The sequence below is a fragment of the Labrus mixtus genome, chromosome 21, assembly GCF_963584025.1.
Source record: "Labrus mixtus chromosome 21, fLabMix1.1, whole genome shotgun sequence".
In the NCBI taxonomy this organism is placed as follows: domain Eukaryota; kingdom Metazoa; phylum Chordata; class Actinopteri; order Labriformes; family Labridae; genus Labrus; species Labrus mixtus.
Genome location: NC_083632.1, coordinates 22508191 through 22533484, shown reverse-complemented (window position 1 = coordinate 22533484; position 25294 = coordinate 22508191). Strand labels below are relative to the sequence as shown.

At 39.1% G+C, this 25294-nt stretch overlaps 2 protein-coding genes across 7 annotated transcripts; one reads left to right on the top strand and one right to left on the bottom strand.

Moving 5' to 3' along the window:
- The first annotated feature begins 3060 nt into the window (after positions 1-3060).
- On the top strand, positions 3061-18881 carry med24 (mediator complex subunit 24). Of its 3 annotated transcripts, none has more exons than XM_061027598.1 (26): positions 3061-3180; positions 3445-3575; positions 3679-3761; positions 3868-3906; positions 3993-4066; positions 4536-4759; positions 5270-5381; positions 5546-5696; positions 6194-6307; positions 6776-6829; positions 6961-7043; positions 7191-7277; positions 7553-7652; positions 7897-8039; positions 8170-8207; positions 8325-8407; positions 8597-8775; positions 9702-9801; positions 10200-10375; positions 12035-12299; positions 14527-14708; positions 14799-14892; positions 15393-15492; positions 16745-16825; positions 17826-17974; positions 18543-18881. In XM_061027598.1, exons 2-26 carry the CDS (start codon positions 3446-3448, stop codon positions 18657-18659), a joined length of 2958 nt encoding a protein of 985 aa, XP_060883581.1. In that variant the 5' UTR covers positions 3061-3180; position 3445; the 3' UTR covers positions 18660-18881. The 3 variants fall into 3 exon arrangements, with proteins under 3 accessions (XP_060883581.1, XP_060883579.1, XP_060883580.1); XM_061027596.1 differs by having other exon boundaries at positions 7541-7652; XM_061027597.1 differs by having other exon boundaries at positions 3089-3180; positions 3427-3575; positions 7541-7652.
- A 405-nt stretch (positions 18882-19286) lies between these two features.
- Positions 19287-24332, bottom strand: csf3a (colony stimulating factor 3 (granulocyte) a). Of its 4 annotated transcripts, none has more exons than XM_061027601.1 (5): positions 23963-24332; positions 21449-21612; positions 20318-20425; positions 20089-20229; positions 19287-20005 (listed from the first exon to the last, which is right to left on the bottom strand). In XM_061027601.1, exons 2-5 carry the CDS (start codon positions 21590-21592, stop codon positions 19829-19831), a joined length of 570 nt encoding a protein of 189 aa, XP_060883584.1. In that variant the 5' UTR covers positions 21593-21612; positions 23963-24332; the 3' UTR covers positions 19287-19828. The 4 variants fall into 4 exon arrangements, with proteins under 4 accessions (XP_060883584.1, XP_060883583.1, XP_060883585.1 ...); XM_061027600.1 differs by having other exon boundaries at positions 24047-24331; XM_061027602.1 differs by lacking the exon at positions 23963-24332 and adding an exon at positions 22024-23735.
- Positions 24333-25294: the final 962 nt, after the last annotated feature.

Sequence of the window (25294 nt, the reverse complement as noted above, 5' to 3'; positions counted from 1 at the left end):
AAAAGACTACAAATGAATGCAGCAGCCTTGGTTGATGACACCATAATATCACTTATTTAATTAAATAAAAAAATATTCAAGTACTGTGCAAGCTGGTTCAATGGGCCACTTGAAAATAGCAGCATCATAATGTTCATGTTATTGGTATAACCTGTGCTGTTTCTGCTATGACAAGCCAAAATGTGGGCTGGTAAAAAGACCCCCACAACAAGTATTATCTTAAAATTATAATAGTACAAACGACCATGCTATTGCGGACTGGCCACTCTTTTTAGAGACACTATGTAGAGTTAAAGTTTGTCTAGAACTAGGTACCAAGCTAGGCTATCTATTTAAAAAAACCAAACTGATTCTAACTGTTCAAGGCCAGCACACTCACACAGGTGTTCCCACTTAGCTAATTAGACCTCTGATGTATGGATTGATTCAGGTTCAGATATAACAAATCAGATTGATAAAACTCAGTTTATGTACTTGAACAATTAGAATAGTGCTCGGTGTGTTGCTTTAAGGCTTTAGACAAGTTTTTTTATCAACTAGATGACGATGGTTTTTGTTTGATAAGGACGACTTATAAGATGGTTTCTATACTGATTAGAGCTCTCAAGAACTGCCCTCAATGTTGTGCTTTGCCTCTGGTCACTTCCTGTCAGCACCTGTGTGTCCAATCAGACTCAAAGCTGATCGTTTGCTCTTACTGACATTGTTCCATTTTTTCTAGATCCTTGCTTGTGTTGTTCTTACTCTCTGATGTACGTCGCTTTGGATAAAAGCGTCTGCTAAGTGAATTGTAGAACTAGATGTTTTTCATTCTAAAAATCATTTTCTCAGTCTAATACTAGTGACTTTGTGTCCCATGACAAGACTTTTACTGGGAGCTCAACATGAGAAAGGGGGCAGTGGGCAGTCTTAAATATGGTGTGACATTATGTGCCTTATCTTTTCCTGGTTACAGTAGTTGCCTTTGGTCTATCCTGATTCATGAAGCAACATGAAAAGACAACCTGAGGGGACGTGAGGGGGCCACTCTCATTTCCTGGCTCCCAACCCTTGGTAATTACCAATGTGTGCCCAAAGGCCCTCGATGTGTTTAAGAGGAAGAGAGAAAAAAGGAAAGACAGGGAGGTTATGTATTGGAGAATGGGTAACAGATTTTTAGATACTCAGAGGAAAAAGCCAAGAAATATTAGTTACATTAACAGCATAAAAAAAATCATCTTTTGACTGTTTAATAGGTAAGCTACCGATGGGTTTGATTAATAGAATTCATTACTTAAAGAAAAACCCGGCAACAGCAAACAAAACAATAAACACCCTCCACATAGTTTCAGTGTTATTTGCTAAGGGTTTGAAGATAGCTGTTTTGCTGGCTGCACTTGAGCTCAGAGGTATTTTGTGGTGCAACATTTGAGAGAATGATAAACATCTCTATCAAATACTTATAATACCATGGTTGGAAAAGTGTCTTCCTTCTTCAAGTCCTGAATTTAAAATTTCACTTCAAGGTCATATTGGGAGGGCTTTGACAATGACAGGGAGCTCAGTTTTAATGGGATAAGCAACACTCAAGAGCTTCAAAACTCATCAAATCACAAGGTAACTGAAAAGAATAATAAGTGTCAGCAAAACTGGGACTGTCCCAGCAGTGAAGTCATGAGAACAGACGCAGAGCAGTCTCTCTCGTCTCCCCAGAGTAGACTCAAATCTGTCAGCACCCTTCACTAATGCGGTTTGCAGTGGAAATCAACAGGAGTGGGATACATCTCCCAGAGTATCTCCACGCACACATGCACCTATCAACCACTTCGCTCCTCTGTCTGTGGCCTACCTTGACCATTCCGAGATTGCGCGGATCATCTCAAGGCTGGCATCACTCTGTCCCTAGGTACAGACCCAGCTCTAAGCCAGGACAACATCTCCAGTGTTTGGCAGAATGATGTCTTTGTAACCACAGATTCAATGCAGGTCCTTCACTCTCAAAGGTAGACAGGTTGATTTGATATAGAGCACAGCATCCTTTGTTGCAAACCTGGAAAGACAAAAAACTAATCTGCAGACCATGTTGGACTATATTTTGTGCATTAAAACAGTAACTGCTGTTTAAAGCTAACTGTGGATTAGTAATTTTGTTTTCCAACCTCACAATAAAAGTTTAAACCCCAACTCTGCATTAGTCCTGACTTAAATTATGTTTTCTTATCTATTTCAACTATATTGATTGTGTCCAAGCAAATTCTCATTATTGTTGCTTTTTTCTTTCTCTAATGTGTGACATAACAGACAAAAGCCCTGTTGAAAAGGACTGAACTGACACACAAAGATAACTGAAACAGTAGTGAGGCAGTGAATCACACAGTGAATGGGATGGTTACATAATACAACAAAGCCTTCACTGTATGCTATCGTGGAACAGATAATATCAAAATGAAATTGAAGCTATTTCAAACTTTAAACAACTGAGGCAATTTACCTGAAAATATTAATAAATATAAATGTTTTTTTTATGTTTTAGCTAGCTTACGATAAGATAAAATAAGATAATCCTTTATTCATCCCACAACGGGGAAATTTACAGTGTTACAGCAGCAAAGAGCAAAGATTGCAAACAAAAAGTGAACACAGTACAATTTAAATAAAAAAAGAAAAATTAAGAATGTATAAAAAATAGATACTAAACATAGATTTAAAAAAATGAAAAATAAAAAAAACATTAGCTCGTTTGCTGTTACGACGTTTTTTTTTCTTAGCAAAATTATTTTTTAAATTAACACGAACTAAATGTTTTTAACGTTCAAGCTTACGAGAGAAAGCTGCCTGCATGGACTTTAAGTAACTGTTCGGTGAGTTGTAAGCATTTCTCCAACATTTTAGTTTGTGTTTTGTCTGTAAGTTTTAGATGTTGCTCACCTCTCTGACATTAAAATGCTTAGCTGCTCCTCTTAGCCTCTAAACTCAAAGCTAAAGTGCGACATCTTCTGACGCTACTTCGTTATTACGCTAATGTTCAGTGTTGAGCCGTTGGTCCCCTCTCCAACCAATCAGCGGAGAGCATACTACGGCGTGTTGAGAGTGACCAATGAACAATCAGGTTATTTACAGAAAAATGGCGTTCTTTGTGTTGTGAGCGTAGAGGAGCTTCAAAAAGATATATTTTTTGTTTTTAAAAACTGTTAAAGCCAGGTAAGCTTCAGAATGAAATGTAATACCAAATTAATGAGTTTTATCATGTTGGCTGTTGCTTTTGTAGGGTTTTATTACCCAGCAATTAATCTAAATAATTACTTATTGAATGACATCGCTGGCAATCGGCTAACGTCAGCCAGCTAAATAATATGACTAACGTACTTAAATAAAGCTGAAATACATCCTATTCAATAAAAAAAAATGTTAATGATTATGCCTTAAAAAAATAAATAGCTTTGAAAGTGTTTCTCGTTTCTTCAGGATGAAGGTGGTCAATCTGAAGCAAGCCATACTGCAGGCATGGAAGGAGCGCTGGAGTGACTACCAATGGGCAATCAACATCAAGAAAAACTTTCCAAAGGGAGCAACATGGGACTACCTCAACCTTGCAGGTCAGAGGAAGGACAGGGTGTTCCCCAACCATCATGCAAACTAACACCAGGTGTCTTGCTGTCCCCTCTGTCATGGCTCTGAATTCTGTTTTCTTTATTCCAGAGGCCCTGATGGAACAGGCAATGATTGGTCCCTCTCCAAACCCTCTTATTTTGTCATACCTTAAATATGCTATAAGTTCTCAGGTAAGAGAGAGAAAGCAAGATTTGGTCAAATAGTCGTGCAGCAGTGTTTTGATTATTATTGGGGGTTTTTATTGTGAGAAGTAAACAATACCTTCTGTCTACTTAGATGGTGTCTTATTCCAGTGTCCTTATGGCCATCAGCAAGGTGAGTTATGTTTGGTGGAAAATTATGGCATTATGCATTTTGTTATTAGATGAAGGGTATTTATGAATGTGTCTCTTTTTTGATAGTTTGACGATTTTTCTCGGGAGCTGTGTGTTAAATCGCTGTTGGAAATAATGGACATGTTTTGCCATCGTCTCAGGTATGTGAAATTATTCCCTACAGTTTTTTCCTTCTCTGTATGGTAAGACATGTTAAACCCTTTTGTTTCTGAATAATTGAATGATGCAATCCTGGATATTCTTTACTAAAATCAGAAATGTTGGATGGAAATTGACGAGATCATTTTTTTTATCATCCTATTACTCCTTTCTCGGATATCATGCATTATAACCAGAATGATGCTCTTAATGAGCTGCTCAGTAACAGAAGAAGTGATCATTTATTAGTAAAAATAAGGCTTGTTTCACATGTTAATCTTTAGTTTAAAATCACACCGTACTTGTGCCTTTGAATAACAGCTATCGGTCATAGCTGCATAACTCTAACTCTCTAATGAGCAGTTATCTTTGAGCATGTGATATTTGGTTGTACACCTCAGGCAAAATCTGAGTGCTGTTTTTAAAAGCCAAAAATCTTCTCCCTCACCTGAACTACCTCTGACTCCAAAGCTGTCACGGGAAAGCAGAGGAATGCATTGGGCTGTGTCGGGCTCTGCTGGGAGTGGTTGTTTGGCTGCTGCAGGGCTGTGCCTGGTACTGTGAGAAGCTGAGAGAACTGGGTCCATCAACCAGCACAGAGGCCAGTCTGAGGGCCTGCCAGGAGAGGCTTCATATTCTGATGAGCAGCAACAAGAACAGAGCCCTGGTCCACATCTCCAGGCTGGAGGAACAAGGTGTGTGTGTTTGTCCAAATCTATATGAAAATCTTCTCCCTTGCTGGGTGAACTCCTTGTATTTGTAAGAGAGTCTAAAAAAATTAAAGTATTACCATTGACAGTTGTGGCTCAGTTGGTAGTCGGTCGTCTTCTAACCGTAAGGTCGAGGGTTCGATTCCCAGCTCCTGCAGCCACATGTCAGATGTGTCTTTGAGCAAGACACTTAACCACAATTTCCTTCCTGACAGTGCATGAATGTGTATGAATGGAATTATTTATGGTCACTTTACATAGAAACCTCAGCCATCAGTGTGCAAATGTGTAGATGTGACATGTGGTGTAATAGCCTTCGAGTAGTCAGAAGACTAGATAAGAGCTATACAAGCTCAAGTTTATTTACCATTTACCATCTACATTGAATGTAAATCTTCTATTTTAAAATGAATACTTTACTGTAAAATCCGATAAAGAAGGATTTTTTGCCGGATTTCTTTTCAGTGTTTCTGCTTGCTGCTTTTCCCCCCACAGGCTCCTGGAGCAATGTAGAGCAGTCAATGCTTAAAGTGACAGACAGCCTCAGCAGTGTACCGAACCAGACATTGAGAACCAAACTAGAGGAGAGCTTGTCACTAGTTCAAGGGTAAAGATTCCCACCATCCCATTCTTACATTTTTAATACACAAGATATTCAATAAAAGCAGGATGCTGCTCAGCCTATACTTAACAATTTACTAAAACAAAAACCATCAAAATGAATCTTCCTCGTGCTAACTCTTATTTTTTTAATTTTATTTTATCCAACAGCATTCCCTCAATGCTATCTGTGCAGTGTGACCCTCCGTTTCATGCCTCTTTCCCATCTGTCCATGCCTTCATCATGCTGGAAGGGACCATGAATCTGACAGGCGAGACACAGCCACTCGTGGAACAGCTGATGATGATTAAGAGAATGCAGGTGAACATTTAGCTGCAGAGTGATGTCATGCTTAATCTACCTTGAAAATCCAGAAGACTCAGACTAAAACTAAAAGGGGAAGTTAAGTATGATGGAGGGAACTGTACACCGACGGGCCCAGTGAATTGTGCAGCTTTTGAGGCAGCTATACCCGTGCCATAAAGTCAAACATATGCCTTCTTATTTATAAAGTACATTCAAAGGGTTACATGTACCCGCAGCTGCACAAAACTGCAAAGAGCATGACAACTTTTGGGCGTGTTTGAATATCATGAGTGCGACAAGTGTTAAGAATAGGACTGTGAAACTGGGCAGATAACGTTTGTAAATGATGCATGATTCATAGTTGAATCAGCGCAACCGGTGTTGTGTGTCTTGGTAATAATGGCAAGACACACAACATTGTTATTTAGCTCAGCTTAATATGAAGTTGTGAATCTATTATTATTAAGAGTCTTTTTTTTTAAGCAGCTTCACAAACTGTCTGTCCTCTGCAGCAAATTCCTGCTCCTCTTTTTGTCCTGGAGATCTGGAAGGCCTGCTTCACCGGCCTCATCGAGTCACCAGAGGGCACAGAGGAGCTCAAATGGACCGCCTTCACATTCCTCAAGGTAAGATCCATTTAAAAATAAATAGGCTGCACCCTCTGGATGCCTCTCATTATTCTGGTTTGTCTTTCTTTTTTGCTGAGGCCTACTCTTAATAATAATGATAATAATACATTTTATTTAAGTCACAGATAAACTCTTGATTGTCCTTATTACATTCGATGAAGTAAAGTGTTGATATTGAGCAAAGTTCTAAGTTCATTATTTGTTTATTTTCTCTTATAAGTTTGTGTTGTGTAAGAAAGTAAAATTTCCACTTAATGGTGTTTCCCATTCCTCTATAGCAGCACACAGTTACTAATGTTATTATTATTATTATTAATGTTGTTATTAAATATGATGAAATTACAAAAATATTTAATAATCAAATGTTATTCCATCCAGGAGCTTTAGATACCAATAACAGAATTACAAAAGCACACATGTAACTTGACCACACTTTGTTTTGTATTTCTTGTTTCTTTCTGCCAGATTCCACAAGTTCTTCTGCGACTTAAGAAGTATCCTCAGGGTGACAAAGGACAGGTGAAACATCTCCCCCCCCTCACTGATCACTGAACCTGCACATCCAACATCACCAGTATTTGGTATCTCTATGTAGTCATGGTCTAAAAAGAAAAGTTATTTAAAGACAGTGTGTTTTTTTTCCCCACCAGGACTTCATGGAGGATGTGAACATTGCATTTCAATACTTACTCAAGCTAACACCACTTCTGGACAAAGCTGATCAGAGATGCAAGTAAGTGCTCTGTTTTATTCTAACAGCCATCTCAACTGTTATCTCAATGCAAGAAAGGGTAAGAACATCCCTGGTGAGCCAGTACCATCACACTTGTCATGTTCCTTTGTTTTTATTATTCTTTTTTTTGTTGTTTTTTTCACAAAGCTGCGACTGCCTCGGCATGCTCCTGCAGGAGTGTAACAAGCTTGGTCTGCTGTCAGACTCGAACACAGCCTGCCTCACTTCAAAACGGTACGGGTTTCCATTTCACAACAAACACACTGACAAAGAGAACCTGAGGAAAAGAAAAGTTACAAACACACAGACCAACAAAAATAATGAAAAACTAATTTGTTGCTATTTAAATGATCACTGATTTTGTTCCCCATATTGACACAATACACCGTATCCCTTGCCCCATTCTCTCTCCCTTTTTGTCTTTCTCTCTCCTCCTCTCCCTTTCTACCCCCCCCCCCCCCCCCCCCCCCCCCCCCCCCCCTGCACTTTTGATTCAGCACTGGGGACAGGGAGTATGCCCCAAAGCAAAAGACGGCCGAAAATGCAAACATCCAGCCCAACCCAGGCCTCATCCTGAGAGCTGAGCCCACTGTAACCAATATCCTCAAGGTAGAACACCTGATCTCACTGTCATGGTGTATTTATGGTCTGGTTTTTACAGTGTTTATCCTAAGTGGCTCTACAAAATGGGACAGGTTTGCAGAATATGTTTATAAAATATGTACAGAACTGTTTGAAAGTCTCTGGTATGGTAACAACAAGAAGATAATGAAAGTGGAAAATGTTATAAATGCTTCCTAAGAGGAATGCATTGTTTAAAAAAACAAAACATCTTTATTCTCTTGTTTCACAGACGGTAGATGCAGACCACTCTAAGTCCCCTGAGGGCCTCTTGGGGGTCTTGGGACACATGTTGTCCGGAAAGAGCCTGGATCTGCTCTTGGCAGCGGCAGCGGCTACTGGGAAACTCAAATCCTTTGCTCGGAAATTTATTAAGTGAGTTCATCACAAGAATCATTACTCATCAAATGCCTTGTATACCATTTAATTCCCCGGTTGAAAACTCTGGTTGATGTAGCAAATGGATCTTTAACCAGATGTGTGTTTTCCCCCCTGCTTCTTCTAGGCTCAACGAGTTTCCCAAGCACATCAGCGGCGAAGGATGTGAGTTCAGATACAAGAGTGACAAGTTCCCATGTGGGAATGTCTTTGGTTCTTGACATATTGTTTATTGAATGAGATACTAACATTCTGGGTTTTCCCCCCTCCTCTCTCTGTAAGCCAAATCTGCATCAGTGCGGGCCCTGCTGTTCGACATCTCCTTCCTCATGCTCTGCCATGTGGTGCAGACTTATGGATCTGAGGTTAGTGGAGCTTCAAACTTGTGAGAAAATAAAGAGCATCATGATGTTTCAGGTTACACGAGCCTGCTCTTTCTGTGTCCGGCCACAAGATGTCCAGAGAGAGCTGTGCAGTAGTGACATGACTTTTTCTGCAGCATCTCTGCCTGCTGATATTGGAGCATTAATAATGTCCCCACCCCCTACCACCAGGTGATCCTGTCAGACCCCAGCCCTTCAGGAGAGACGCCCTTCTTTGAAACATGGCTGCAGACATGTATGCCTGAAGAGGGCAAGACTCTGAACCCGGATCACCCCTGCTTCAGACCAGAGCCCGGCAAAGTGGAGAGCCTGGTCACCCTGCTGAACAACTCCTCTGAGATGAAACTAGTGTAAGTTGCATGCTTAAATGTTACCAATATCTGAAAAAAACATATCTGATACCGATATATTGTCCAATACCTTTCTCAGATCTTTAAAGATAGATAGACATAATCAGAATGAGAATCAGATTTATTGTTCAGGTATGCTTACACACACAAGGAATTTAACTTAGGTGAACTGTGCTCTCTTATGTACAGGTACAACATTAACTATCAACAATAAACATAAAAAGAAAGGACTAATATTTACATGACTAAATATGAAACAGTGCAGTGGTGAATAGTGCAAAAGATGCTGAAGTAACATAAGTAAAATGCAGTTACGTGACAGATGGATTAATTATTAGTATTGAGTATTTACATAAATAAGTGTGCGTATATTGAGCATTTAAATTAAATAATATTTACGTATATGTACATTCACAGTGACCGTTTGAATCAAGGGTTATTCCACAAGTCAGACAGGTCTGACACTCTGTGACTGCTTAGCGTTCATCAGAGTGACAGCTCTGATATAGATATACAAACACATTTATTGTGTTGATCTCTCAAATGCAGATATCAAACGATTTATAATGAAGACAAGCTTTTTTTTTTATAGTTGAACAAAAGCCTTTATTAGCCAGTATAACAAAAGTGCACTGAAACACAAATTTACTTAAAAATTAACAATTATAAAAAGAAACTTTTTTAAAATAAATAAACTGTAATTGAATAAACCGAGTTATACCAGAACATATCGGAGATAAAATGAGTCAATACTGATGGTCAGGTGATAAACTAATATTGGCCGGCTGATTCATCTGTCAGGCTCTACTGTGGAGTTTACTTTATGACTTTAAATATTATATATTTTGTGTCATGAATATTCCCACTGATACCCAGGATTTCTCTAAATATGGTGTTTTCCTTTTGACGGGTTTCTGATGGGACAGTCAGGTGAAATGGCATGAAATCTGCCTCAGCACTCCGGCAGCCATCTTGGAAGTTCTGAATGCGTGGGAGAACGGGGTTCTTTCTGTGGAAGCTGTACAGGTCTGTCTAAACTGCTTTCAGAGTTTTATGTCTTTGACCTTTTGTGACTGGAATCACCAAACATCCTGGCATGACTGAACATGTCTAAGAGATATACAGTTTTTTTTAGTTTTTTTTGTGGTTTGACGACATTACCCATGGTTTGAGCATGACGTATAGGATATTGACGTACAACAATGTGTGAATAACTTGCAACATCAATGACGCGCCAAACTCCACTCCCCTTTTCCATGCAAGTTTTTCTATCACGGAAAGTGGAAGGATGCAGTTTAGTCATCATCCTCTCTCCTTTGACCATTCTACATAATCTAACCACATCCTTCCTTCCTCTTTATTTTCTCACTGCTGCCATCTCTCTCTCTCTCTTTCTCTCTCTCTCTCTCCCTCTGTGGGTGTAGAAAATCACAGACAACATCAAGGGGAAGGTGTGTAGTATGGCTATCTGTGCGGTGGCGTGGCTGGTGGCCCACGTCAGAATGCTGGGAAGAGATGAGCGAGAGAAGCCTCAGACTATGATCCGGCAGCTCGTTACCCCGCTGTATGGGGAGAACACTCTGCAGTTTTACAATGAACGGTACCAACACACACACACACACACTTCACTGTACTCCGCTTACACTGAGTGTAACTGTGGCCTAGGGCATTCTAGTGTCTAACCCTGAGCGCTCAGTTGATTTACCCTCAGGTGGAAACTCTGATTTTTCTGGTTCCAGGACAGCTGATTTGAGTTCAATCAATCAACTCTGATTAGGTTCAGACAAGACAACATTAATGAAGCCCTTATACTACGATTCCCCATGGCAACAGGTGACAAAAAGAGGCCCTCTTACTTTAACCCTCTAAACTAGAAATCCTCATGCGGACACTCGACGAGTATGATCATGTTTTTTTTCCCACACTGATGAAGCGGCAAAACAGAGAGAAGCGGTGTGAGAGAAAATCGCTGCTCCAGTCGGCTTGTAAGTTTGATTGTAGTTTATTTAGTATTTATAATATTACCAGTGAAGGAAGGAGGAAATGAAACCGGAGGAGATGGAGAGAAACACCAGGTTCATAGAAAAAAATCTGCTGAGTGACTTCCCTCTCTGAAACGGAAAAGCCAGAGTTTCCCTCATTTCAGGGTCAAAAGACAGTTAGCACTGAACCTGCTGTGAAACGTTCAATAGAAGGTTTCATAGAACAATAAGATAAGATAATACTTTATTGACACCAGAGGAGAAATTCGGGCGTTGCAGCAGCAAGGCTCAATAAATAAAATAAGATGTATTCAAGAAGCAAATAAGTAGTGAAGTGAATAAGACTAATATATTTACAATACATCTAGAACAATACCAAGACTATTAACAAGTGTTCAAATTGTTAATACATTTTTGTAGAGAATATTTAATCAAGGATAATGCACTGAGTGCTTTTTATAATCAATCTTTATTTGTATTCTCATTTGAAAAGAGTGTGTGTGTGGTTCTAAAAGCAAACTTAGCAACAAGTGAATGGTTTAAGTGTTTACCTTTTTAATACACGTTTGTCCATTCGTTTCTTCATTTCAAAAGGCTTGATTGTTTTCTGTTAAATGTCTGGATAATGTGTGGTCAAAGTATTTTAACTAGTTTTTTTTTGTGATTAGACATTTAAAAAAAAGAAGAAGCCAAACAACAAGGCCAGACACAGTCCGACTTCCAAAGATATAAAGGTTCAAATGACATTTAAAACAAGAGAACTCAAGAAGTACAAAGTTCAGCACAGAGGAAGAAAAAAAAGGGTAAGAGCAATAAAAGACAGTAGAAATATAGATATATAATATAACATAACGTGGAAATACAACACTGGAAGAAATAAAAGATATCAATGAAATTCATCAAAGTATTTAAAAAGTTATAATAGCAATACAAATAAATAGAGGGAATGAGGCAAATAAAATCAGAAGAACAAATTAAAATCAATGAAGATTTTCAGAAGTTTTAATGATAAACAACAGGGCATAAAACAAATCATGACATAATGTCACTTAATGTATTAATGAGGCTTTAGATATCGTCTTACTTTGATCCCTGGACCCTCAATTTAATCTGAACAGTTTGTAGGGGGGCAGAGTTTGGATTAAATCAAATGTCTTACTTTGTCCAAAGAATTGCTCAAATATGGTTTTGTGATGAAACTTGTGACCTTCCCCTCTACAAGTATTAACTTTCAAGATTCTCTTTGTAAACCATTCCTCTACTAACTTCCTCTGCAGAGTCATCATTATGAGTTCCATCATGGAGCAGATGTGCGCCGACGTCTTCCAACAAACAGCCGCGACCATGCGGCCCCCGATGGAGGGCCAGGAGCCCATCCCATACCGCAACCTGCTGCCGGCTAAAGACCCCATCCACGTGGCCCTCAGCAAGCAGTTCCAGACGGTGCTGCGGAAAGGCTGGGTGGACAGCCGGGCCCTGCATCTGTTTGAGAGTCTCCTCAACATGGGAGGGGTCTTCTGGTTCACCAAAAATCTGGTCAAGGTAGGAGGAACAGGAACAGATGCTGATGGGGGGGGGGGGGGGTGCAGGTGGAGTGGTGGTTGGTGCCCCCCCACCACCTGGGTCAGACCTGTGGCTCCTTTCCTGCATGTTGGTCCTCACCCACCCTGATTTCTGACTCTTTCCACTGTTTTATCTGTAAAAAAAAAAAATAAAGGTGTAAAGGGCCTGAAAATAAACCTTAAAGAAAAAAATAAACAGATGCTGATTATTTCAGGATCAAAATCAACAGTCGACTAAGCTAAGGGAAGACATTCAGTGTAACATAGTGTAAGAAAGAAAAGCAGTAACCACACTTTCTATCCAGGCTTTCTATGTGATTTTTTGATCCAGCAGATGTCGCCCTTGAGCACCAGCATGAAACCAAAACAACTCTTGCTGCATTGTTGTGTTAGCATGCTAATGCTAGTGATCTTTATTCTGCTCGTATCTTCACACTGCATGTAAATTTACCTGAAATGAGCGTGATCTAGAAACACAGTTAAGCAGTGAGTACAGTATGTTATTCTTCTTTTCTCTAGTCCCTCAATTAAACAACTTTTATACACGAGGGGAGGAGTCAGCCGGCCGTCCGGGCGTTGTAAACAAACTGAAGATAGGACTCTGAAAACATCACAGACAGTGGGACTCGGGTGTTACACCCATTGTAGACAGTCATGACTCACAGAGTTATTTTCAGAGGATATACTTGATTTCTATTACATTTAAGTGTGAAAAATACATATTAAGCCTTTAAGGAAGCTGTAACACTTACAGCTACTACAAGTATAACTTCAGGGATTCACACTTCTATCATACTCGACTAACCTAAAATTGAAGAGTGTTAATAGTCAAACATTTATGGCCAAAATGAGTTTCCGTGTCGACACTTGTAAACACAATGTACACTAGATAAGATTATGCTTCCTGTTTGGTAACATATTTTATAATCCAACGGTTCAAACTCATTCTAAAGCTGTCACTACAGGTTTTGCCATCAATATATGTGATCTCTAAATGTATCTTTACCTTTACTTTCAGTCCCAGTAAGAGAGGGCAGATGTGAGTCCTTTTATGCACTTTTTCCTTTTTTGGATTTGTGAGCGAAACACCATCAACAAATGTTCTCTTGACTGGTTTATTGTAGGGATGTGTTTTCATTTTCAACAATGCAGTTATTCCTAACACCACTACAAAGCAGTCTGGGTGGCCCTTTGATGAATACATTTATGTAATGTAGGGCTGGGCATGTTAACGCGTTATTTTTGCATTAACTCAATAATTAATTATCGCCGACAATTATTTTATCTCACATTGACGCAGTTTTTATTATTTATTTTCTTATTGTAAAAGTCTGTTGCTCACTGGCTTTTATTTTGTAAAATTCCATCGTGAGCGAGCCTCGTATGTTGCTTACTGCTGCACATGTCTGCTGCGGCGCTCACAGGAAAGAGGAGAAACAGTGTTGCCAACTTGGCGACTTTCTCGCTAAATCTGGCGACTTTCCAAACCCCCTTGGCGACTTTTTTTGTCAACAGCTACTAGCGACAAATCTAGCGACTTTTTCTGGTGTTATTGGAGACTTTTTTGGTGTTAGAAACTGATGTGAAAGCACGTATTGCTCTGCAGTTACTGTCCTCAACGAGCAGCGGGTGCTGCCGTGAGCCCCTCCCCCTTCCAAAAGCACTCAGGGTGTCAGTGTAGCCTCGCGCAGCAGACCCAGCTGCAGTCAGAGAGGAGACCCACACCACTCTGCGTCCAGACTGCAACGAATGCAATAAGCTTTAGTTTTGTATTTATTTGCTTTGATTACATTGTTTAAGTTGAGAAGTACATTTACAATAAAAGTGCACTATACACTACTTTTTAATTCATTATTGGATTTTGCGTATAACAATGCGATTAATCGCGATTAATCACAGGAACTCATGCGATTAACGCGATTAATCGCGATTAATCACAGGAACTCATGCGATTAACGCGATTAAAACTTTTAATCGTTTCCAAGCCCTAATGTAATGCATTCATTTTTTTTTAGGAAATATAAAGAAAACACATTGTTTTTATTTTTACACTATCCAACCTGAGTGTTTTGAATCCATATCTGCTGTCATCCCTGCAGCACTCTTTAGCATCAGCATCCATGCATGATTGTGCTCGTGCTTGATGATTCTAAAACAAGCCGCTCTTCTTCCAGAAGTCTCTACATCACTTATCTCGTCTCATTCAGGAGCTGCTGAAGGAGACTCGACAGGAGTGGGCCAATCGGGTGGTGGAGTTACTCTACAGCATCTTCTGCCTGGACACTCAGCAGATCACCCTCACCCTGCTCGGGACCATCCTGCCTGACCTGCTCACTGACTCCGCCCACTGGCAGAGCCTGGCAGACCCCCCTGGGAAGGCGCTGGCCAAGTAAGACAGGCGTGTAAAATACAACAGCCATTTGAGAGCTTTTGGTTGTTTAGGGATGGATAACTTTTTAATCTCCTTGTGACTCGTCAGGTTGTCTGTGTGGTGTGCGCTCAGCTCTTACTCCTCTCACCACAAAGGCTCGTTCTCGGCACGCCAGCGCAAGAGGCAGCGAGAAGACATTGAGGTAAGACAGACTCACGAGGCCATGTTTGTGTCATTAAGGCTGGGTAGTACATTACTCCTGAAAACACTATTATTAGCATGAGGAACTAGTGACTCTGTAAACTTCTGTGATCTAATTCCTGTTAATGGATGCTGACACTAAAATTAGACAGATAGATAGATAGATAGGTAGATAGATACTTTATTGATCCCGAGGGAAATTCAAAGCATCCAGTAGCAGGTTACAAAGACGTACATGAGATGAAACATTTGTTACAAATTAACCACAAAACCGACGCCCTCCCTCACATACATATATATTAACCTGAAAAAAAGATTTAAAGAATCCCCTTAGATGAATCAAAAAAGTGTAGCAATGTTTAAAAAAACAGACATTAAATAACAGTCAGTGCAAACATTAAAGGTGCGATTTAAATTTAAATAATTGAGGCTGTGCAGATGGGAAATGGAAAAAGGAGTAATCACCATAACAATAAATGTTGTTTTGTTTTTCGGCCACAGGACTACAACAGCCTGTTTCCCCTGGACGACACTCAGCCGTCTAAACTCATGCGTCTGCTCAGCTCCAATGAGGACGAGCCAGTAGCCCTCTCCAGTCCAGGTCAGTCTATTGATGTCTGGGTTTTTTTTAATGCAAGGTTTTAATTATGAACCCAGAGGCCTTTCAGTCAGTCTGAGCTGGGGATTATGCAAATACCACATGGTTTTAAAAAGCAAATACTCTGTTAGCAACGAGATGGTTAAGCTCATTCAGAGACAAATAAACCAGTTTGGTCCCTCTCAACATCTGACAACATCGTCTGCTGGCTCAGTTGAGCACTAAAGTCTTCCTGGGAAATAATGTTGTGTATTCAGATGATTAGAGTCATAAAGGTGTTATATTGTGTGGTAAGCCTCGATGATGTAATTTAGCAGTTGGCATTGAGAAAACTGCCTTTTGTTGATTTCACATAAACAACTTCACAAAGTATTCCCGTCACATGGTGCCAGTGATCTAAGTGTTGCATGACTCAGAGGGAAAAAAAAAGCATCATCTTCTTTTCATCAGACTGAAACTAACACTGGTTCTTTTTCACTGACAGATAACAGCTCTTAAAAATTCCAGTGAAAAGGAAAGTAACTCAATAAATGCACATCCTAGTGAGGAAATCAGCCGGACACTTTGTAGCTTTGATTCAAATAAACTGTTAGGAGGGTTAAATGTGGATTTGTGGGTTACTAAATGAGTTACAGCTGATAAAATAAAGTGAGTCATTTGTAGATGAGAAAGCCTTCATGTCAGGACGGCGTTTAGAATATCTGACCAAAAACAAATCCAGCCTTTCATCTTTAAGATAACTTCCTTTCTAAGAAGTTATTTTTGGATGAGAAGGAAATGATTATGTAAGAAGGCAGCGGGAGGATCACTCAAAGACTCTCACCACCTTTAAACACCAGGACTCTTAACGGAGCATTTCAACTTCCTTGTTAAGTTGTTTTACCTGCTGTGTCTCTCATATAATAATAATAGACTTTATTTGGCATGGACATCACAGACACATTGGACGAAGCAGATGCATTGTTTAAGTGTTTTAGCAAGCATGCTAGTTCTCAACACCTGTCCACAGGAGGCTTGAAAGGAAAACAATTAAGATAGAGAGAAAAGTGATAAAACAGAAAACAATAAGGAGAGAATAAATAAATAGACATAAACTGTAGAGCAAAGGCAGCATGATCAAACAATAAACCAGTCTATTCATGTGAGTACTGTTGTTTTGATTTTAGCCATTGTTTGAGTCCTCTGTTAAAAGCATTACTGTTGCTCTGATATGGAAAAAAATAATAACAAAAAGACTTCACTTGTTATGTCACAGGAGACCGATCTATGAGCAGTTCCCTCTCTGCTTCCCAGCTCCACACTGTCAACATGAGGGACCCCCTCAACAGAGTCCTGGGTAAGAACTCATGTCAGTCCACTCTGCCAGCATCAGGCACAAAGAAATGAAATACATGTGTCGACTCTGTCGGTGAACAAGTGAAAAACTCTTTTTACTTTGATGCTTTCATACAAGGCATCAAGGGTGAAGTTATGAATGAGTTAAATGAGCATGAATCACAGGATCTTATTCTGTTCAAGTCCTGTTCATCATCCACAATAATATGTATTGAAATAGTTGTCATGGAATTATAGGCTAAGTTCAAGGCAAGGCAAGTTTATTTATATAGCACATTTCAACAACAAGGCAATTCAAAGTGCTTCACACAAGACATCAAAAAGCATCATGACAGAGGAAAGAAAAGAAACATTAAAATAGAACATTTAAAAATCACTGAAATTATTAAATCTGAAAATATGTTCAAACAAAAATAATTCAAATTAAATTAATTGAAATAAATAAAATAAAAAATATAGAGTTAAAAGTTAAAATCTTATTAAAATTGTTTAATTAAAGGTAGCTGTAAACAGGTTCAGACTTTTTTTTATTAAGATGCAAACTTTTTCACAACTTCTATTACACAATTATCATCTATTTGACTTTCAGTGAGGTAAATGGTAAATGGACTTGAGCTTATATAGCGCTTTTCTAGTCTTCCAACTACTCAAAGCGCTTTTACACCACATGTCACACCCACCCTTTCACACACTGATGATCACTGTGTAGTATCATCCATCAGAATTGACTAATCCCATTCATACACCACCACCAAAGCAGCGGGAGCAATTTGGGGTTAAGTGTCTTGCCCAAGGACACATCGGACATTTGGCCAGCTGGGGATTGAACCCTCGACCTTCCGGTTGAGAAGCGACGACTCTACCAATTGAGCCACATCCACCCCTTGGTGATATTTAATAACTGCCAATCTCCTCAGCAGAATGTCATGACATTTGGGGTGACATCAATCTTTTTTTTTTTTTTTTTTACAATTCACACCACCTGTCCTCTTCTCTTCAAGCCAACCTCTTCCTCCTCATTTCCTCCATCGTGGGCTCCAAGATGGCGGGGCCTCATACCCAGTTTGTTCAGAGCTTTATGGAGGAGTGTGTGGATTGCTTGGAGCAGGGGAGCCGCGGCAGCATCCTGCAGTTCATGCCCTTTACAATGGTGAGAAACGAGCGGAGAGAGGAGAACAGACACGTGGAGATAAGGAGGGAGAGGAGTGTGGGTGTTTCGTCAGACGCTGCTGGGAAGCGTTAGTTCTGCTGAACTGTAAGGAGTGATACATTTACAGAAGAGAGAGAGAGAGACTGTCCAAGGGTCAAGGGTGTCTCACTTTGCAATGAGATATAACTCATATAATTGAGGATACACCGTTAACATTTGACTTTGCATTGCAAAGAAATTAAGTCATCTCTAAATCTAGTGTTTTTTTTGTTTGGTTTTTGATGAAATAAGACAAACACATTTTTAAGTACAAGAAAAGGTTAAACTACTGAACAAACTGAAAACAGAGAACAGGAACTGGTTGAAGTGTAACATCCACTCACCGTAAAGTTCAGTAGGAAAGATTGAGTTAAATACTTGTCCGGGCAAAGAACAAACATGCCCTCCTAACAATCATTTCCAGAGAAGTCTGTGCCTTGAGTAACATGATACTGTTGAACTTTTTATTTTATCCATTAAGTGAAAAAACAAATGCATATATATGTTTTTGTCTTTTTGATGCATCCAGGTTTCAGAGCTGGTGAAGCTGCCCGCTCTGGCCAAACCTAAAGTGGTCCTGGCCATCACAGACCTGACTCTGCCGCTGGGGAGGAGAGTCGCTGCTAAAGCCATCTCCGCTTTGTAAACGTTGTGGGTTAAAGTTGACATCCTGTTTCAACAGAGTAGATGGTAAAGGAAAAAAAACTCTGAAAGTGTCTGGATTATCCAATTAAAGGTGTTGTCTTTATTTGAAATGATATCTATAACCATGTTTCTGTAAACCTAGTTTTGTGTTTTTTTATGTTCTTTTTCACTCTTTAAGAAATGTGTAAATACTTTTTTAAAAATAAAAAAAAAGAAAGCAGATTTTTTTTTTATGTTTGTTTTTCTTTATTGGGTGTTAATGATTATTTTCTGATTGCGTCACATGTTGAGTTTAAAATAGCACAAGACCTGACCACTGCAATCACAATCTATGACTCAGTAGAAAAATCACATGCTAGCAACTACCACATGACAAAACGTACAAGGGACTGTGGACTGTCCCCCGACTGACCAAAGCTCGTTGTCATCCTCTTTGCAACAGAAAATCTGTGGTAGAGCGGCCGGGGGAAAAAAAGTCACAAATGCCTCTCTTTCACTTTTTGTTGCACTTTTTTTTTTTTTTTTTAGAATGAACTTGTTGGAATTTTGAAATGATTGAATCATTGATAGCATGTACCTGATGTGACATTATGTTCAGTCATTGACAAAAAGGGACAATTACTTCATCTATCAGTAGAGATTTTTTTATTGCATGATTTAGAAAAAACGAAGAAACAGGTACAGTGATATTTAAATACAATTCAAACAAAAAGAACAAGTTACATTCAACGGATAAATAATTAGTCAATGTGCCTCCAATGACCTAAAATAAACCTTAAAAATACATTATTTCCCTCCCTTTTAACGGTTAAAGAAGTCTAAAAGTCCTTTATTTAAGCTGCCTCTAAATCTTTTCTGCTTCTATATTATAATTCAATAAATGAAGCAATGCCATGTAAAACAATAAAAGTCAAGTGTTAGGGCCACAACCTAATTATACTAAGACCTATATAAAAACAAGTTGCCTCAGCTGTCAACAAAAAGAGGACTTGCAGGTTTATAAAAGCAGTGTAGTCAAAAATACATTACCTAAATAAATAATTCAATAAATAAATATAAATATAAAAAATAAATACTAATTTAAGATAGATAGATAAATAAATGCCATAATGAATAATGGCAGGTGAAGTTCTATTTTTGACATGAGTCAGATTGTGGCCCCTAATGGGGTCAGCTCTCCATCTCCTCGTCGCTGCTCGGGTCCAGAGTTCTGAGGAGGCGCACCATGTCCTGCCCGAAGGACTGGAGCTGCTCCAGAGTCAGGTGTGCTGCCACCTGAACATCATACTTCCCTGATAGACGCAGGGCCACAGGGGTCGGTGAGGGCAACACCACAGCCTTCAACATCTGGAAGGCACATCAAACAACATTAGAACTGTTCCCTTAAAGGAATCAATCGTCAAGAAAACAGAGATTTGGACGTTTTCTACCTTGTTGATCTGAATTGCCAGGTCCCTGATGTCATCCAGGAGCTGCATCACTTTGTCTTTGTTTTCCAGGTGAGGAGAGACTGAGCTCAACATGGCACGGTGTAGCTGAAGACCCTGAAGCATGTGCTTCAAACCAGTCTCCTAATGAATTTAAAGAATGTCAGATTTCAGATCGTGTCTGCTTCTCAACCTTCCCTTGGTTAACAGAATAATTCCTTGAAATGCTCACCAAAGTGAAGTTTTCCGACAGAGATTTGAGGACAGGAGCAGAGAGGATGCCAATCTTCGTTGCCATTCTCCCAAGCTTTGCATTTTCTGAGGAATTAAGCTTCAGTGTCTGTGAAAGAGAGAATACAGAGATGTTATAGGAAGATAACAGCCTGGCATGCAGCAGGAAGACAATATTTTTTGTCCTTATGGGACTTTTTTGGAAAATACATCTTTCTTGAAAAAAAAAACAAAAAAAAACAGTAGTGGCATAAGAAGTACTCTGAATCATTTTAAAGGAATTATTCTCATTTACAAGTTGCATTGAAGTATTATTATCCAACTTGAAGATACAAAAGTTAAAGAAGTAGGCTTCTTACTATGTAGCTTGTAAATTTAATATTATTAAATTGTAATTAAGATTAATGAACTTGTAAGTGGCAATGTTTTTATAGTTGTTGAGCTAGTTTGACTTAATTTACTTGAAGTAACTTTTAAATGTGAAAATAATGTAATGTAGTATTTTTCATTTTGTTTCATTTTTAAAGGGACATTGTAACCTACAATAATAAACCTACAAAGCTAATTGTTGCCCTTTGATGTTTTGCACTATTAGCTTAATGCTAGTTTCGATTAGCAGACTATTTCATGTTTCTCTAAAGTAACAGAAAATAAAAATATTGAAGTACAGATACTTCATTTGAGAAAGAGGACGATTCGTCTTGAAAAGCCTGGTTAATTCAAGGTTCAAAGCCTGGTTAATTCAAGGTTCAAAGACTGGTTAATTCAAGGTTCAAAGACTGGTTAATTCAAGGTTCGAAGCCTGGTTCAGTTCTATTGCTCTATTAGGCTACAGCTTAAACATTTGTCCTTTAAAAGTCGGTTATAATCACTATAAATAGGCTTTATACTTAGGCTACGTGTATTGTATAGAACTTCTCATGTTGAATGCGCAGTGGTGGTTGCATTGCTAAAATATTACTCCAGGGAAACCTTAAACAGCCTCTCAGTAACATGCTCACATTTGACTACCAGACTCAGTCACGCAGAGCCCTTTTATGGGCTCATAAACGGACCTGCACACATGAATCCTCCGCAGCTCTCTGCTCTGAAACAATGCGCCAAAACGCGACCCACCAGGAATGTGCCTCACCTCTATGTGAATGCATGACTCGTACACCTCGGGAATGAAGAGCAGGATCTTCTGTATCAAGCTGCGGCTCCTCTGCACGACCTCCAGATTCGCAACAAGTGTGCTCTCCTCCGGGAGAGGTGCGCTGCGGGCCAGCGAGGCCATGTAGACGGGAAGGGCGAAAACTGCAGGCAGAGAAAAACCACTGCGTCACCGTCTTTGCATCAAAACAATCCTCTTTATACATCCAGCACCACGAACTCTGGGTGTGTGTGTGTGTGTGTGTGTGTGTGTGTGTGTGTGTGTGTGTGTGTGTGTGTGTGTGTGTGTTTGTGTGAGTGTGTGTCAGGCAGAACAAAGCCCTGCTCTCTCCTCAGCAGCTCCTCAGTGCTGCAGCACTGGGCATGCACCCCCCCACCCCTCAGGGCTAAGAAGCTGCATGAGTTCAGAATAGTCACAGTAATCTGAAACTCAGTCAAAAGTAACTAAAAATAGCAAATAAGACAGTTTTATCAGATGTGAACTAAGAATAAACATAATGTGGATTCTTAAAAAAATGTCCAAATGCTTAAAAATGTAGTTTGCTATAGACATACCAGTTAGTTAACCCAGATAAGAACCAAATCCTGAATGTGTCTCCAGTCTCCTTCAGAGTCTCAGAACAGAAATGAAAGCAGAACTCAAGCATTACCTCAACACTACTCACCAATCAGGATGTGCATGGCCTCTGATGGAATGTCTTTCAAGTATTGACCTAAAGTGAGAACTCGCCATGATTTATAGTACACTTAAAGGCATCTTTATATATAGTGGGCTCTTGTTGTGGGTTTCCCCGTCATTGGTTCATCTGACTGAAGTCTCATTTTTACTGACACCATCATTTCCATGAAATTCACACTTTTTACATCAAAGCGTCACTTTTTTAAAAAGGTATCAGATCTGCGGAATAAACCTGTTTGCGATAATATCTTGTCAAGTTAATCATTACCGTAAATCATGTTGTGATTTTTCCTGTTCATTCTTTTTTTTTTTTTGTTACAAAATGATGACATTACATTTTTTTTGTATAATTTCCCCCAACTAAATCTTCCACATATGACCAAACGTTACATAAAATCGAACAAAGGGGTTAAACAAATAGGGAATATTGAAACAGTAAAATATATAACAGAGTGAATCACATTGAAAGAAAAATATACCCCAAAATAAAACAAAATTCAAAGGGTAAGAGTAAAAATATAACCATTTTCACAAAGGCAATTGTATTTCAGCGTAACATAATTCATGAGTTTCATTTTGGAAACTGAAATTCCTTCATTAGTGACTTTCTAGTTTGACGTAACAACACTTAGTTTGAGTGTGAGCATGGCCTGTTACACAAAAAAGGATTATTTTCCTATATAAAGATCTATGGGGAACCCAGAGCAGGATGAGGAAAGTGGAAATTGAAAGTGATTAATGAGTGTAGTCTCTATGTTTTCTGAAATCTAGGAATTTTGGTCGAAAGTTTTCATTCATTAACTGTAGTAATCCTGCCTATTTTAGGACATGTGTTTCTGTGGACAATCTCTTGTGGCTTTTGCTGCGTCATTAATTGACTGGGAAACTCATCTCAAGACATCTCTCGCCTATGTGAATGACACAGAAATATTTGTAATAAAATGATTGAAATGGTAGTGAAAATGAACAAATGCCTGACTGTATTACCCTGGCTATAAAGCAACATGTTTAAACATGTTCAGATTATTGGGCGTCTTATTGGTCTGGTCTTCAGATGCATGAGTGCCATCTGGTGGAATAAAGTGTGTCATAAAGTATGTCCACTCATTAATCCATCAAATTGCTACAACCTTTATACCATTCATTAATATAGACTAGCTAACTATATCGCTATAGGAGGTAGTTAGCATCAAAAGTGCTAGCCTGACTCCATCTTAAGATCAAAAAGTTAGCTTAAGGCTCAGCAATAACATGTTATATTATATTTGTCTTACAGAAACAAATAACTGTTGACTGGGACTCTTACTGTCACTGCACCCAGTTTAGAAAGAAACCCTTACATTACCCCCCATCAAACTAAAGCATATTTTATGTATGGATGGAACAAACCAGATGAACCACCTCATGCCTGTACACTTAACTACAGCCAGAACATTAGCTTAGCATAAAGATTGGAGTAGAAAAATGCCTTGACTCTCTGTCTTATAAGGTCAAACAGGAAGCCTTAAGCTAAGTGATTGGCAAAGTATTTTGTTTCTTTATTCAAACTTAAACTAATGTTGTAGTTTTAAGGTATTCAGGCAAATAACAGAGATCCAGGAAGTCAGCAAGATGTTAAATAATGAGCTTTAGTTGTGTTGCTAGGCATACATTTTTTTTGATTAAAGCAGAGCCAGGCTATTTATTTCCCCTTTGTTTCCAGACCTTATGCTAAGCTAAGCTAACAGGCATAAGACCATAGTTAAATATTTACACTAACTTTTATTTTTTACAATCACCTAAAAAAGTTGCATATTTCACAGTGTGTCAACCCACCTGAAGATGTCTATTAAGTCCTCCTTTAAAAAAAACCCTGTAACTTCCAGACATGTACTTTTGCTGTAGGAATTATGTAATCACCTCCTGTGCCTCCATTGTGGCAGATCGCTTTGCTTCATGCTCTGACACGAGGGCCCCTTGATCAGCCGGTGTAGCTGTGTTACATCTGGCCATGCTTGATAGGCTGTGAAGTGAAGCCGTCAAATCTGATCCCTGAAATCCACACTGGTCTGATCTCCAATCAATCCTGCACATGAAAGAGGGGCATTATTCACTGCTGAGGCCCCGCTCTCTCTATGACCCAGTTGGAAACACTATTTGATTGTAGGGGTGGAACAATGTGCTGGCTGGCCTTTGCCTGGGCAGAGACAGGTTGCACAAGCATGGCCTGCTTTTTAAAACCTTGAACATGACTTGTGCACTTTGATATTTACTTTCATCCACAGCAGTGTCATCCTCGTGTCTGCTTGTCAAAAAGCACTATTGCAACAAGCTGACAGTTCTCTGGGTGAATGATTTCCATTACATTTAATATGTTTGTAGACTGTCAAGACTTGCAGTTATATATTCACAGGCATTTCAAATAATTTTCTGCAGAGATAATCAATGTGATCAAAGGGTTCAAATTAAAAAAATCAGGCCTCACATGATTTTCTTATAAGACCTGGGTGTAAGGAGCACAAACATGATTAAAATGGATCAGTATGAGCATTTTTTTTCTGCTTTTTAAAGAAAACATGTATTAATCTACAAGGATCTAGCAGGTAAGTCAAGATTCAAGATTAACTTTATTGGTCTCCCAAAGTGAAAAATTTGTCTTGGGCTCTTCACCTGTGCTGCAGCCATAAAAAAGACAAGAATTAACATCATCATTCACATCAAACATAGAACAGTGAATGCCAAGTTTGCCTAAAGGAACTGTTGTGTCCTCATGCTGCTGTAATGATAAACATGTTTCCACTTGACAAACACTGCAGTCTACTTTTTTCTATGTAAATAACAGACACTTCTTGGTAAAAGTTTCACCAGTATTGCAAAAATCTGGAAACTTTTAGATTACATACGTTGATATGACTTGTACCTCAATAGTTTCATTGTTAGATTAATTTTATAGACGTAATTGTCAGTTGTGTTCCTTGGATTTCACAGAGTAAAAGGGGAGTGAGAGTAAGGCTGAGGTGTTCTCTTTCTTTGGAAATGATGGAACAAAAAAATTACAAAATGTGTTTTGGATGGGATGTAAAAGCCCATTCAGGAGGATAACTGTTGAAACTGTAATCAAACCTGAAGAAGAAGGAGGAGGTTTAAACAGGAACATGTGTTGCAGGG